The 14,854-nt window shown below is 38.0% G+C and overlaps 1 protein-coding gene across 1 annotated transcript; it reads left to right on the forward strand.

Moving 5' to 3' along the window:
- The first annotated feature begins 398 nt into the window (after positions 1-398).
- LOC137077985 (E3 SUMO-protein ligase ZBED1-like) lies at positions 399-7,898 on the forward strand. The gene is made up of 3 exons (XM_067445288.1): positions 399-1,257; positions 1,387-2,157; positions 7,846-7,898. Exons 1-3 carry the CDS (start codon positions 399-401, stop codon positions 7,896-7,898), a joined length of 1,683 nt encoding a protein of 560 aa, XP_067301389.1.
- Positions 7,899-14,854: the final 6,956 nt, after the last annotated feature.

Below are 14,854 nucleotides of genomic sequence, written 5' to 3' on the forward strand. Positions count from 1 at the left end.
ATGGACACTTCGACACTTGGTCAGGTGGAACCGGGGATTGAACCACCAACCTTTCGGTTTGTAGACAACCTACATGAACCACTGAGCCACTGCCGCCCCATATCAAATGCCTAAACTGGGAAAATGTATAACTTTTAGCGGAATATTAGTTGATTTTAAATTTCATGGCATCAACACATCTCAAAAAAGTTGGGACAAGGCTTGGGGTGGGCGATATCTGGATATTTAAAATATATCTAGATATTTTTTAAACTCGATATGGATTTTGACATATCGTATATATCGATATATTGTTTATATTTAAATCTGAATATGCCACTTTGCCTTCTCTATGCTGTGCTCGCCCCCTGCCCCCTTGCTTTTATTTCCCCTTCCCCTCGCGTGTTGTCTCATTGAACATGGCGGCGTCCGCAACTAACATTAGCCCGGAGGAACTCGTCTCAAAAAAAAGGACAACTGGCTCCATTATATGGATATACTTTGGCTTTAAGGCGTCAGATGAACAGCAGACAGATGTCTACTGTCGTGAATGCCGAAAGTTGGTGCCAACCAAAGCTTCTAGCACCACGAACCTTTTCCACCATTTACAGACAAGACACAAGCTCGCATACGAGGAGTGCACCAGACTTAGGATCCCGGCAACTAAACCCACTTGCTCTGACAACACTACAAACACTAACGTTACACAGATAACACTGCACAAAGCTTTGCCGTGGAGTGTGGAATACGAAAGAAAGAGCGCAAGGTGGTGTAGCATCACCGAGTCTGTGGCATTTCATATAGCGGTGGACATGGCACCCATTTCCGTCATTGAACAACGTGGCTTTATACGCATGCTAAAAACACTTGATCCTAGATACAGTTTACCTAGTCGGCATTACTTTGCAAGACAAGAACTCCCACGACTGTACACTACGGAGAGAAAGCGGCTTGCTGGTGAAATGGAGAAGGTTACTTACTATGCCCTGACTACAGACATGTGGAGGAGCAGGACATGCAAGCCTTACATGTGCGTCACTATACATTTTATTTTGGACTGGGAGATTAAAAGCGCATGCCTTCAAACCACTTATTTCCCACAAGATCACACGGGTGAAAATATCGCAGAGGCCCTCAGAGACGTAACAAAAACCTGGATGTTAAATCCAAATGGACCAGTGGCCATTACCACTGACAATGGAGCGAATATCGTCTGCGCAGTCCAAAACAACAACTGGCAGAGGATGCAATGTTTTCGGTCACTACATTTGGGGATTGGTGAGTGCAATATACCTGGTCTTACATGGGCGTGTGTGTGAAATGTTAATTAAGAGATAATTTATGGCATGAGCTATTAAACTACATTTAAAAACAATTTATTTCATTTTTGCTTTTACTGTGTTACAGGTCATGGAATGCAAGACCCTCGTATCACACGGGCCATTTCTCTTTGCAAGAAAACTGTGAGTGCATTTTCCTACAGCTGGAAAAAGCGGAGGGAACTGGCCGAAGTGCAGGCACAGATGAATTTACCAGCTCATCAGCTCAGTAGGGAGTCGACCACACGATGGGGATCACGTCTACAAATCGTAGAACGCGTCGTTGAGCAGGAAAGGGCTCTTGCCAAAGTCTTGTCTGCTGACAAGAAAGCAAGACCTCTGGTTCTTACCTGGCAAGACATAGAGGTGCTAGAGGCCATCCAAAAAGCACTGAAGCCCCTGCAGGATTTCACTGACGCTTTGTCAGGCGAGGAGTATGTGACACTCTCATACGTAAGACCTGTGCTCCACCTCTTTAACAGCAGCCTACTTGTTCCTGAGGAAGGTGACAGTGAGCTAACAAAGTCCATCAAACTCACCATCCTGACTTACTTAAATGAAAAGTATTCAGAGCCCTCTACCAGTGACTTGCTGGACATTGCTTCCTTTATAGACCCACGGTTTCGGGGGAAATATGTCAGCAGTGAGAAACTGGCTGCATTGAAAGAGAGGGTCATCTGCGAAGCACAGAATTTGCTAGGTGATCGGGGGAGCTCTGCAGGTGCTGACAAAGCTGTGCCTCAGTCCGCACAAGAGAGTGCCATAGCAGATCCTGTGTCCCCCATTGTTAAAAAGAAAAAAACACTAGCCAGCTTCTTTGTCCATGATGCAACCCCTTACTCATCTTCATTCACACCTCGTGAGTCCATTGAGAATGAGTTGACAAGCTATTTACAGTCTGTATGTTTGGACAGTGGGACAGATCCACTACAATGGTGGCAGGAACATGAGGTTGCCTATCCAGCACTGAGCACCCTAGCAAAAAAAATACCTCTGTGTGCCTGCCACTAGCAGTCCTTCTGAAAGCATCTTCAGCTGCAGGGGAAATATAGTTACTTGTCAAAGGGCTGCACTTAAGCCTGACACAGTCGACAGATTGGTATTCCTTGCTCAAAATATTAAAATGTAAAAGAGTTACACAAATTTGTTTTTGGCTATCTGTTGATGGCTACAAGAGAGTTAATGCAAAGATGAGTTGAGTTGTTTTATTTTTGAATGAAAAGAAGGCAATATGTATTATTTATTTTATTTTACTGTTAAATTATTATTTATGTAATCAGGGATTTTTTTTATCTTAAATGTAGCAGAAGCACTTTGTTCTTATATGTACTGCCTACCTTGAGTTGAGTTGTTTTATTTTTGTAATGAAAAGAAGGCAATATGTATAATTTCTTCCTTTATTTTACAGTTAAATTATTATTTTTGTATACAGGGATTTATTTTTTTAAATGTTGCAAAAGCACATTTTTCCTTCATGAACTGCCTACCTCTTTGCACTAAAATAAAAAAAAAAGAATTTGTGGTATTTGGCATTTGTTTTTGCAGTAGTTTTTGGGGGGCTATTTTATTAATATATCGAGATATATATCGTATATCGAGATATAGCTAAATATATCGAGATATATTTTTTGCTCCATATCACCCAGCCCTAGACAAGGCCATGTTTAAGCACTGTATGGCATCAGCTATTCTATTTATAACCGTCTGCAAACGTCTGGGGACTGAGGAGACAAGTTGCTCAAGTTTAGGATTAGGAATGCCGTCCCATTCTTGTCTAATTGAGGCTTCTAGTTAATCAACTGTCTTTCCAAACTTGCACGCCTTTCTTTCTTCTGTGGACAATAGAAGAAGTGCTGTCTTTGTCCATTTAGTGGAAGTCAAAGGTGACCAGAACTGAGCCACATTCTTCAAACGTCATCTTTTGTGTTCTGCAGGAGTAAGAAAGTCAGGCGCTACGGGTTTCTGCAGTTACAGTTTTTCCTCATTTGCTAAAACACTAAAACCCATCGGCTGAACAAAGTTCTCAGTTGCCTGAGCTCATTTAGCTAATTGTGCAGTCTGTTGTCAATACCTTAAACCATTCCACATGGTAAAACACAATTTGCAGATCTCACTTAGACTTTTCAGCTAAACTCTAAACACATCCTCATTCTCAAAACACATTCTGCTAATGCACATGACATGCATACTGGTGAACTCAAGTGGCAATAATCAAATACAAATGGAGAACACAATGTCATTAATCGAACACAACCACTCAAACTGATTTAACCTGTTTCAAATGATGAGACTCAACCAATATAAGTACAGTGAACAAATTATATGGCCCTGAACAATGTGCTGAACAAAACTGACTGCTCAGCAGATTTATGTTGCAGGTTTATATCAACAAAGAACACAAATTACAGTGTCAGAGACAAAGGACAAGTTTGTGAGATGCAGAGTACAGTACTGTAAAAATCAGCCTGAACTAATGGAAACACATATCTATAGCACAAATAGTATTTATAGTGCAATTTATACAGCAAAATGAGTTTTTGTGTGCAAAATGTCACGGTTTGTAGTGCAGCAGAGATACAGAAATCCAGAGCTTCCAAACAGATGGGCTTTTATTATTGAAGAATAAAAGAACAGAACACCAAACTCCACAAATCTAACTTTAGACTGGAGTAAGGAGTGACTACACAAGAGGAACTTAAAGGACATCTCTGGTGAGAAATGCCCCTAGGGGTAATTAACAGATGGTTACCGAGTAGATCGTTCTCTGGGATGCGTTTTCATGGAAATCGAATGTAAAGAGTTTTATCTCCACTAACAAGGCTCAAAATAGCCTCACACTAACATGGCAGCATAATGAGGGTCCCTACATGCAAACCGAAGCATTGAGAACTTTGTAAGAGTTCAAACCGTTTAATAAGAAGATACTTTATAAAGACAGTACATTACGCGTTTACAGACGGCAGCCATCTTGGAAAACCACCTCGACTCGTCGAGCCATGAGCGCTGTGCTAAGTGATGAACTGTGACTAGGAATCTCATATGGGCCGTTGTTTCCGGAAGAAAACACTGAACGCGTCAGAGAAAATAAATAAATAAAAAGCTCACTTAGCAGCGTTCAGCGTTCGTGGCTCGAGTCATCGAGATTGTTTTCCAAGATGGCTGCCGTCTGTGAACGCGTAATGCCCTGTCTTTATAAAGTATCTTCTTATTAAACTGTTTGTTCTCTTACAAAGTTCTCAATGCTTCAGTTTGCATGTAGGGACCCTCATTATGCTGCCGTGTTAGTGTGAGGCTATTATGAGCCTTGTTAGTGGTAAAAGTTGACTTCTCCCTGAGAACTGTTTTGAACAATGTGTTTTCTATTTTTTTGGTGTGTTTTGTACTGACTGCTTGATAGTAGATATCATTTTGATCACTTAGTTTCTTATTTCAGAGCAGTGTTTGATTTTGAACACTGTCAAAACAAAAGTTATATTTTGCCAGAATTTTGTCTTGAAAATAGTGCTTGAAGAGGAGGTTTTGTGCTTAATGTTTTCAGAAAATGGAGCAAGCTTTCAGAAATAGTGTTTTAGCAATTGAGTGAAAAGTTCATTTTAAGTGAAAACGCTTTATTTGTGGATAAATTCAGCAATATTCATCAAAATATGGAAGAATGCTTTTATTTTGCGCAAAATATATACAGTCTATTAGTGTGATAAATTGTACAGCTTTATTAAATATTGCCAAATTACACAAAAAATGCCTTTTTAGTCAAAATGTAGGTGCATGAGCTCTGACCAATGAGACCATTCAGTTCCCAAAATAAACACCAAACCTGTTCCAGATGAAAGAAAACAAAAACATTGAATCCTATCTTTGTTGGTAATGGGAAAGCTGTCGCCTTTGGCTTGGCTTGCTCAGTTGGGGACACTAAAATTTTCGATGTAAGTTATTTAACTAAATATCCAAATAACATTAATGAATGAGGTCTTACTTAATTCTATAAACTATAATACTGATCTGCCAACATTGTCTCTCTATGATAAATTAAAATAAGCTGATAACATCACTGTTTACTCCAGAACGACTGTACAGCCAAATCTAATTCTGCTGCAGTATTGTCCTGTTTAACACTGAAGCTGCTCTGACACAATCGCCGTTGGAGAAGAGCGATATAAATAAAGATGACTGACTGATTGAATGTGAATTATGCTACTTTATGCGGAAAACTGTCACCTAATCATGTTTTCTCTTGCCATAACAAATACAGCGACAGCAGCCGGAGAAAAAACGAATGTTGAAAAGTTTACTGACACTTAATGACATGTTAATGACAAATTCAACTTGTACCACTGTAGTTTAGGTCAAGAAATATATTCATGACACCGTTATAAAATAATTTGACAGAGTATTGAAACTTAATGACATGTTAATGACAAATTAAATTTATAAAAACAATTAATGACATTATAAATAGCCTCATGACAGCCAACATCAAAACCAACCACATGCCAGTTTAATGTAATGTTAACCCATAAAGCTAAGTAGCTTCTTAAGTTTGATCATTAATCTGCTGTGTCATGTTTATGACATGTTGTGTTGTTTTGGTAATGTCAAATTGTCATATCAAAACATCTTAAATAATGTCATCTTTGCATTAATAATGACATAACTGACCGAATGACACTTAATGACATAAACATGCATTAAAACTCCTCTGATATTTATGACACGTGTAATGATTATGAAGGTGTCATGTCAGCCTTATGCACACCCCTTCAAGTAAAGTGTCACCAATGAATTGTAAACAAACAAACAAAAAAACAATTAAATAAATAAATAATAAAATAAATAAATAAATAAAAACTTCCAAAGAGAAATACAAAACCTGTCCTAATGGAAAGAAAACAAATTGACACAAAGATTAAATCCTATATTTGTTGTTAATATAGCATAACAAGATTTACAAGCTATTTTTATTGAAGGCCGGTTATTTTTGTGAAATTGTAACAGTGCTATTTTGTACAAAATAAATTATTTCAATATAATGTTTAAAAATAAAATAAAAAAATCTTTCGGGTTAAACATCAAAGCACACTAGTGTGATAAATTGTATTTTAACATTTATTAAATATGGCCAAATTACACACAAAATATTGCTTTTTTGGTAAAAAGACAAACCTTTTGAGTTCTATAAAGACACTCAAAACCTGTTCTACTGGAAAGACATTTTGGGGAAGTATATATATCTGGGTCAGTGATGTCAGCAGGTTTGAGTCAAATGCAATAACATGAACTATTATTTTCATAGCTAGCAAGAAAGTCCTCGCAAAATAACCCGATCACAACCTGAGGAGAAAAACAGCACCCATCGGTTCATTGGGAAAACATGGTTAAAATATCTTTAGCTGTCAAGCAAGCAATATCTGAGTAAGTTAAAATGCATGAGAAAAACTGGATTTATTGGTGATAAATAAATATGTCCTTATAAAGGCCTGACTTTTGCTATGATGCTATTTTAAAAGTTCTTCATTTTGTTTTGGAGTCTCCTGCATTAGGTGTACAACCATCCAAGGTCAAAAACACCTGTGCACTTTAAGATAAGTGTTTCCGGCAGCCAATGAAGACCATATTTGGCCATTATGCAAATTATTTACAAGTCTACGCATGTTCATCAGGAAGTGAGACTGAATTACACTCACAACCAGCTCTATTACGCACTACATGAAGGGGAAAACCTCAGAAACAATAGGGGAACTTCAGAACATATTCAGTTTATTAATATTATTACAGAAACCTGAACTGTTTCATTGGTGTGACTGACAAATATGCATCACATGAAGTTTATTAGTTTGTTTAAAACTCTGTTCAATCCTAATGGATGTATTTTTCATATGTGATTGAAAGCCTGAGCGGGCGGCTCTGTGTGAGATGATTGGCAGTGTTTTCTTCAGTTTAAAGTCCATCATTAAAGAGCCCTCAGAAGAGACTCCAGCTGAAATGGCATGACGAGGACGTGAACGGCAGACTCAGAGAATCCCCTCGGGCGGCTTTTTACTGCAAATAAAAACAATCGTCTAAATATATTATGACATATATGTATATGGTATAAATATCTTATTGTATAAATGTAATTTCCCTGATCTAATCCTGACAGCAGTGATCACTCAGCACAGTGATCCTCTCATTGAGACGGCTATCTGTCTCTCATCTGGGTTTTCAGCATATCGCTATGAGGAAGTGTTTGTTTGTTTTCTGTGGAGTATGACAGAAATCATGTGAATGTTGGTTTCCTTGACACACACACCCAGTCATTATACACTTGATTTAATGAGTTCTCTGCAAAAGAGACTGAAACAAAAGTTCAAATTAAGAAACAAATGAAGTTATTGTACACTCATGTTGAAGGTATTTAACACAGTATGACCAGAATAACACACACAACTTTTGTTTATTTTTTTTATTTTTATTTTTATTTGCAATGGGAATATGTGTTTTAATCACAGAATATTCCCCCACAAAGTCACTTTTTTAATTTCTTTCATTTAACTTTTTGTCTTGTCTGCAGGCTCCGGATCTCACCATTATATCTCCAACTTCAGGAAGCAGACACACTGTTAGTTTAAATGTAGACTAAAACACATCTCTTTACTATGGCATACACACAGAACATTATCAATTTATATTATTCAAATCAATTATATATTTGTTAGGCAGCATTAACTCGGTCAGCCGGAACCGGGAACACTTCCCATAACACCTGATGAACTCGCTACATCATCAGAAGAACAGCATCTCAAGTTCAAGTTCAAGAGTTTTATTTGTCACACACACAGTTATACAGAATACAACCGGCAGTGAAATGTAAACAGGTCCGCTCCATGGACAGCAAATAACAATTAACAAAAAAAAAAGCACAATAAATTATAAAATAGGAATAGGATAAGGTGCTATATATATATACATATTTAGAATTATGAATAAATCAAGTAACAGAAGTGCAGGAGTGTAATGTGCAAACAGCATTATAATGAGTAGTTACATGAAACACAAGAATAAAGTGCAGTGCAATATCAGTGTGTGAGTTTGTTAGTACTGAAGTGAGGTGAAGTCACATGTAGTTAAGTGACAGCGTTCAGGAGTCTGATGGCCTGTGGGAAGAAACTCCTCCTGAGTCTCTCAGTTTTGGCCATCAGGCTACGGAAGCGCTTACCAGAAGGCAGCCGGGTGAAGTGGGGGTTGGCCGGGTGATTAATGTCCTTGATGATTTTTGTAGCTCTGCCTCTGCATCGTTTGATGTAGATGTCCTGCAGAGACGGGAGAGCTGACCCTGAGATGCGCTCGGACAAGCGCACCACTCTTTGCAGGGCTTTGAGGTCGTGACTGGTGCTGTTACCATACCACGCTGTGATGCACTGAGTCAGTAAACTTTATATCGCCCCTGAATAGAAAGTTTCCAGGATAGCTGGTGAGTCCCGGAATTTCCTCAGCTGGCGCAGGTGGAACAGTCTACACTAATTAGTTCATGTGTTCACGAGCTCAAGGCTAGATTATTGTAACGCTCTGCTGGGTGGTTGCCCTGCTCGCTTAATAAACAAACTCCAGCTGGTCCATGATAGATAGATAGATGGATAGATAGATAGATAGATAGATAGATAGATAGATAGATAGATAGATAGATAGATAGATAGATAGATAGATAGATAGATAGATAGATAGATAGATAGATAGATAGATAGATAGATAGATAGATTATTGTAACGCTCTACTGGGTGGTTGCCCTGCTCGCTTAATAAACAAACTCCAGCTGGTCCATGATAGATAGATAGATAGATAGATAGATAGATAGATAGATAGATAGATAGATAGATAGATAGATAGATAGATAGATAGATAGATATATAGATATATAGATAGATAGATAGATAGATAGATAGATAGATTATTGTAATGCTCTACTGGGTGGTTGCCCCGCTCGCTTAATAAACAAACTCCAGCTGGTCCATGATAGATAGATAGATAGATAGATAGATAGATAGATAGATAGATAGATAGATAGATAGATAGATAGATAGATAGATAGATAGATAGATAGATAGATAGATAGATAGATAGATAGATAGATTATTGTAATGCTCTACTGGGTGGTTGCCCCGCTCACTTAATAAACAAACTCCAGCTGGTCCATGATAGATAGATAGATAGATAGATAGATAGATAGATAGATAGATAGATAGATAGATAGATAGATAGATAGATAGATAGATAGATAGATAGATAGATAGATAGATAGATAGATTATTGTAATGCTCTACTGGGTGGTTGCCCCGCTCGCTTAATAAACAAACTCCAGCTGGTCCATGATAGATAGATAGATAGATAGATAGATAGATAGATAGATAGATAGATAGATAGATAGATAGATAGATAGATAGATAGATAGATAGATAGATAGATAGATAGATAGATAGATTATTGTAATGCTCTACTGGGTGGTTGCCCCGCTCGCTTAATAAACAAACTCCAGCTGGTCCATGATAGATAGATAGATAGATAGATAGATAGATAGATAGATAGATAGATAGATAGATAGATAGATAGATAGATAGATAGATAGATAGATAGATAGATAGATAGATAGATAGATAGATAGATAGATAGATAGATAGATAGATAGATAGATTATTGTAATGCTCTACTGGGTGGTTGCCCTGCTCCCTTAATAAACAAACTCCAGCTGGTCCATGATAGATAGATAGATAGATAGATAGATAGATAGATAGATAGATAGATAGATAGATAGATAGATAGATAGATAGATAGATAGATAGATAGATAGATAGATAGATTATTGTAATGCTCTACTGGGTGGTTGCCCCGCTCGCTTAATAAACAAACTCCAGCTGGTCCATGATAGATAGATAGATAGATAGATAGATAGATAGATAGATAGATAGATAGATAGATAGATAGATAGATAGATAGATAGATAGATAGATAGATAGATAGATAGATAGATTATTGTAATGCTCTACTGGGTGGTTGCCCCGCTCGCTTAATAAACAAACTCCAGCTGGTCCATGATAGATAGATAGATAGATAGATAGATAGATAGATAGATAGATAGATAGATAGATAGATAGATAGATAGATAGATAGATAGATAGATAGATAGATAGATAGATAGATAGATAGATAGATAGATAGATAGATAGATAGATAGATAGATAGATTATTGTAATGCTCTACTGGGTGGTTGCCCCGCTCGCTTAAAGGGGGGGTGAAATGCTGTTTCATGCATACTGATCTTTTTACACTGTTAAAGACTTGGAATCCCATACTAAACATAGACAAAGTTTCAAAAGTTAAGGTGGACGTTTGATGGGAGTATTTCTTTGTCAAAAATACTACTTCCGGTTAGTCATAAGTTTCGGCAAGTTTTTTGCGATCATGCGTCCCCTTTGACGTTAGTGGGGGCGGAATTTCCTTGTATGGGCCTTACGGACAATTCTACCGGAAGCGTGTGAGAGAGAGAGAGGGAGAGAGAGAGAGGGAGAGAGCGAAAGCAACAGGCTATGCCCATCAAAGCGCTCGTAGGCTGCGCTGCACAGGTAATGTGCACAATTAACAATGACATCAAAAAGTGCGTTTTTGGTTGCCAGACCAAGACAGTCCTGCACAGATTCCCCCAAAACCCCGCGTTAAGGCAACAGTGGATGTAATTTGCTTTTCCGGATCAGCAACTGAGTTGCGCGAATGTTTATATCTGTTCGCTGCATTTCGGTGCCGACTGTTTCATAAACAAGGCCCAGCATGACGCCGGATTTTCCAATAGCCTAATGCTGAAGGATGGAGCAGTCCCAACGATAGAACCGCAGGCGGTGAGTTAGACTGCTTCAAATGTCTGTGTCTATGCTCATCAAGTAGCCCAAACATGATCACGTATAGTTACTATATATATTACTATATAGAAATTGATCAATGGAGCATGCGATGTGTAGTGCGTGTACATTTGTTTAGCTGGCCACTATATGTGTAACTTTATGTGTGTGTATTGTAAAAGCACTCCAAACAACAATACACAAAGAGTGGGGAAATATGTTGAACTAAATAAGCGCGCTTCTTCATTCAAATGCGCTACTATTCCGTGTCTTTCTATGTAAACACTAACTTAACCTGTCTACACAAACCACGCGTAAACACACAAACACACGTGCACAACTGCACTTCCCACATGTACACCTTCAAAGACAAAAATACGACGATATAATTCAAGTATAAATATGTAAATAACACAAGCCGCTAAGCATATTATATAGTTAGTGTATAACTTGTACCACATAGAGACGTCCTGCTCTAGTCGTGTTTGCTGCTGCTCCTGTTCAACTGCAGCCTCTGGGTCTGATTCCGGATCATAGATGTATGGCTGTATCTGATTAAAAGCCATATTTTTATTTTGAATAAAGTTTTTTCCCCGCTGTTAGGGATGACAGCTTTACGACGCACTCGACGCACTTAACACAATAGCAATAGTCATTATTTAGCTCCGCTCACACGACACGCCCCCACCCGCTCGGCTTTTTTCGGAAAGACTCGGAACAGCGCATCTTTCTTATATAATTATAAAAAAAATAAAGACTTTTCGGAGATATGCAGGATGCAATGATACTCTATAGGTACTCAAGATTGACATGACACTGACTGAAACTGAGTGTTTCACCCCCCCTTTAATAAACAAACTCCAGCTGGTCCAAAATGCAGCAGCTAGAGTTCTTACTAGAACCAGGAAGTATGATCATATTAGTCCAGTTCTGTCAACACTGCACTGGCTCCCTATTAATCATCGCACACATTTTAAAATCCTGCTTATTACTCAAAGCACTAAATGGTTTAGCTCCAGTACTTAAGCGAGCTCTTAACACATTATCCTCCATCACGTCTACTGCGGTCTCTAAACTCTGGCCAGTTGATCATACCTAGAATATCTAAATCAACTGCAGGCGGTCGATCCTTTTCCTATTTAGCTCCTAAACTCTGGAACAGTCTTCCTAGCATTGTTCGGGAAGCAGACACACTCTGTCAGTTTAAATCTAGACTAAAAACATATCTCTTTACTATGGCATACACACAGAACATTATTAACTCTCATTATTCAGATCAATTGACTGATTGTTAGGCTGCATTAACTAGGTCAGCCGGAACCGGGAACACTTCCCATAACACCTGATGTACTCGTTACATCATAAAAAGAGTGACATCTACGCTAATGTTGTCTCTCTGTTTATCCCGAGGTTTATCCCGGATCTGGGCCCTGTCCGGATCGGATGGTGGACCTGCCTGGACATGACCAGCTCATCCTGGAGTGTCTGCTGAGCCGTGTCAAATGGTGTCTCCTCCGAATTTGCCTCACTGGCACGACATGCTCAAAACCCGTCTTCGGCGCAATAACTCCGATCTTTCATGTATTCATACTCTTGTGTAATCGACGCCCCATCCTAAATAAACCCGTCTTCAGCGCAATAACTCCGATCTTTCATGTATTCATACTCTTGTGTAATCGACGCCCCATCCTAAATAATCTTCCGTGATACCCAGAAATTTTGAATATTCTGCTCTAATATGATTTCTGACCTGTGCGGTGTCCAGAATAATAATCCTCCACTGTGTGTTAATAGGCCAGAGGAGAACTGAGTCTGGTTTCTCTAAGGTTTATTTTTCTCCATCATGCCCTGATGGAGTTTCGGTTCCTTTGGTCGCCTTTGGCTTGGCTTGCTCAGTTGGGGACACTAAAAATATGATTTAAGTTATTCAACTTATTATACAAATACAATGTATGAATGAGGTCTTATTTAATTCTATAAACTATAATACTGATCTGCCAACATTGTCTCTCTATGATAAATTAAAATAAGCTGATAACATCACTGTTTTCTCCAGAACGACTGTACAGCCAAATCTAATTTTGTCGCAATATTATCCTGTTTGACACTGAAGCTGCTCTGACACAATCGTGATTGTAAAAGCGCTATATAAATAAAGTTGATTGACTGATTGACTCTGTCAGTTTAAATCTAGACTAAAAACACATCTCTTTACTATGGCATACACACAGAACATTATCAATTTCTGTTGCATTATCTTCCCACTGTGAAGCTGCTTTAAAACAATGGGATTTTTTTGAAAGCACTATATAAATAAAGGTAACTTGACAAAACTTTTGGCACTGTAGTGTATCTCATTGCAATAAACAAACAACAACTAGTAGTTACAAATACAAAGGCGCTGTTGTTGATATGTAAAGTTGTGAGAAACTTTAAGAGTTATTTGCATGACAGGTTTGAAAACGGGAAAATACTCATCCAACAGGTTCATGTTTCTCTTACCCGTGTTCCTGTTTAGAACTAGAAAAGGTTTGAAAGGCACTAAAGTAACCTGCTTTAAATCATTTGTGATCAATGACGAGGGGAGCTTGAATATTATATGGGGTATTCAGCCCCAGATCTCCAGCAGGTGCGGCTGAAGCATTCCTTTCAAGCGTCCATTGTTTTCCTCTGCTTTTGGTGAGTAAAGAAGAATTTTAAGAATGTGATTTCTATCGGCTCTATTTCCTCTTCCCGCTAAAGCTTAAGCGATGCAGTCATTCAACATTGATATTGTCAAACTCCTATCACTGCTTTATTAGCTGGTGTTTACGTCAGAAGATATATTATACAATCTATGATTAGTGGTGAAAAAACCGAGGTGACCTGGTGTCTCGGTAGAGGAGAGACGATAGGACAAAGGTGTTTTATAACCATAAATCATTATTTTATAAATATCTCCCTTAATATAAGTATGATATAATATAATTAATATTATATTATATCAGTGTCTTTTAAGTATTATATTTTATGAACAGCATTAACTTTAACAATGTATTCATTCAATTAAACATGTATTTGAAAAAAACAATAGGGCCCTAAAAGGTTGTTGTCCTTTAGAATTTTTCTGGATTTAGTTTTTTTATGGAATATTGTAGTGTGTTTTTTTTTAAACATTTATCATTATTGTTAACTTGAGTCAGAATAATTTTATCTCTTCTCTGGTGACGAGGGTGGGGCCACCTGTCACTCACATGAGATCAGCCAATGGCCAACCACGACCATCCAATCAATTCCTCACAGACACAATCAAGCCCCGCCTACATGTGCTCTTGTTTGCGAAGAGTTTCAATCGAGATACGGCACAGTGGAGGAGAAAAGGCCAACACAACTTCCTTTTCATGTCTTCAAATTTATATAGCAGTATTGCACACACTGTGAATAATGGAAAAAATGTCAAGTCAAGTCACCTTTATTTATATAGCGCTTTTTATAATGCCAATTGTTTTAAAGCATCTTTAGTGTTAACAGGAAAACAATACAACATAATTTGATTCGGCTGTACAGCCGGTCTGGAGAAAACAGGAATGTTATCCAGCTAAATTCATCATATGGTGTCAATGTGGGCAGATCAGTAATTTAGCTGATATAGGTAATTTAGTTGAAATTAAATTTATTTGGATATTTAGTTGAAATTGTAATGTCCCCAATGTGACA

This window comes from Pseudorasbora parva, chromosome 1 (assembly GCF_024679245.1).
Source record: "Pseudorasbora parva isolate DD20220531a chromosome 1, ASM2467924v1, whole genome shotgun sequence".
Taxonomy (NCBI): domain Eukaryota; kingdom Metazoa; phylum Chordata; class Actinopteri; order Cypriniformes; family Gobionidae; genus Pseudorasbora; species Pseudorasbora parva.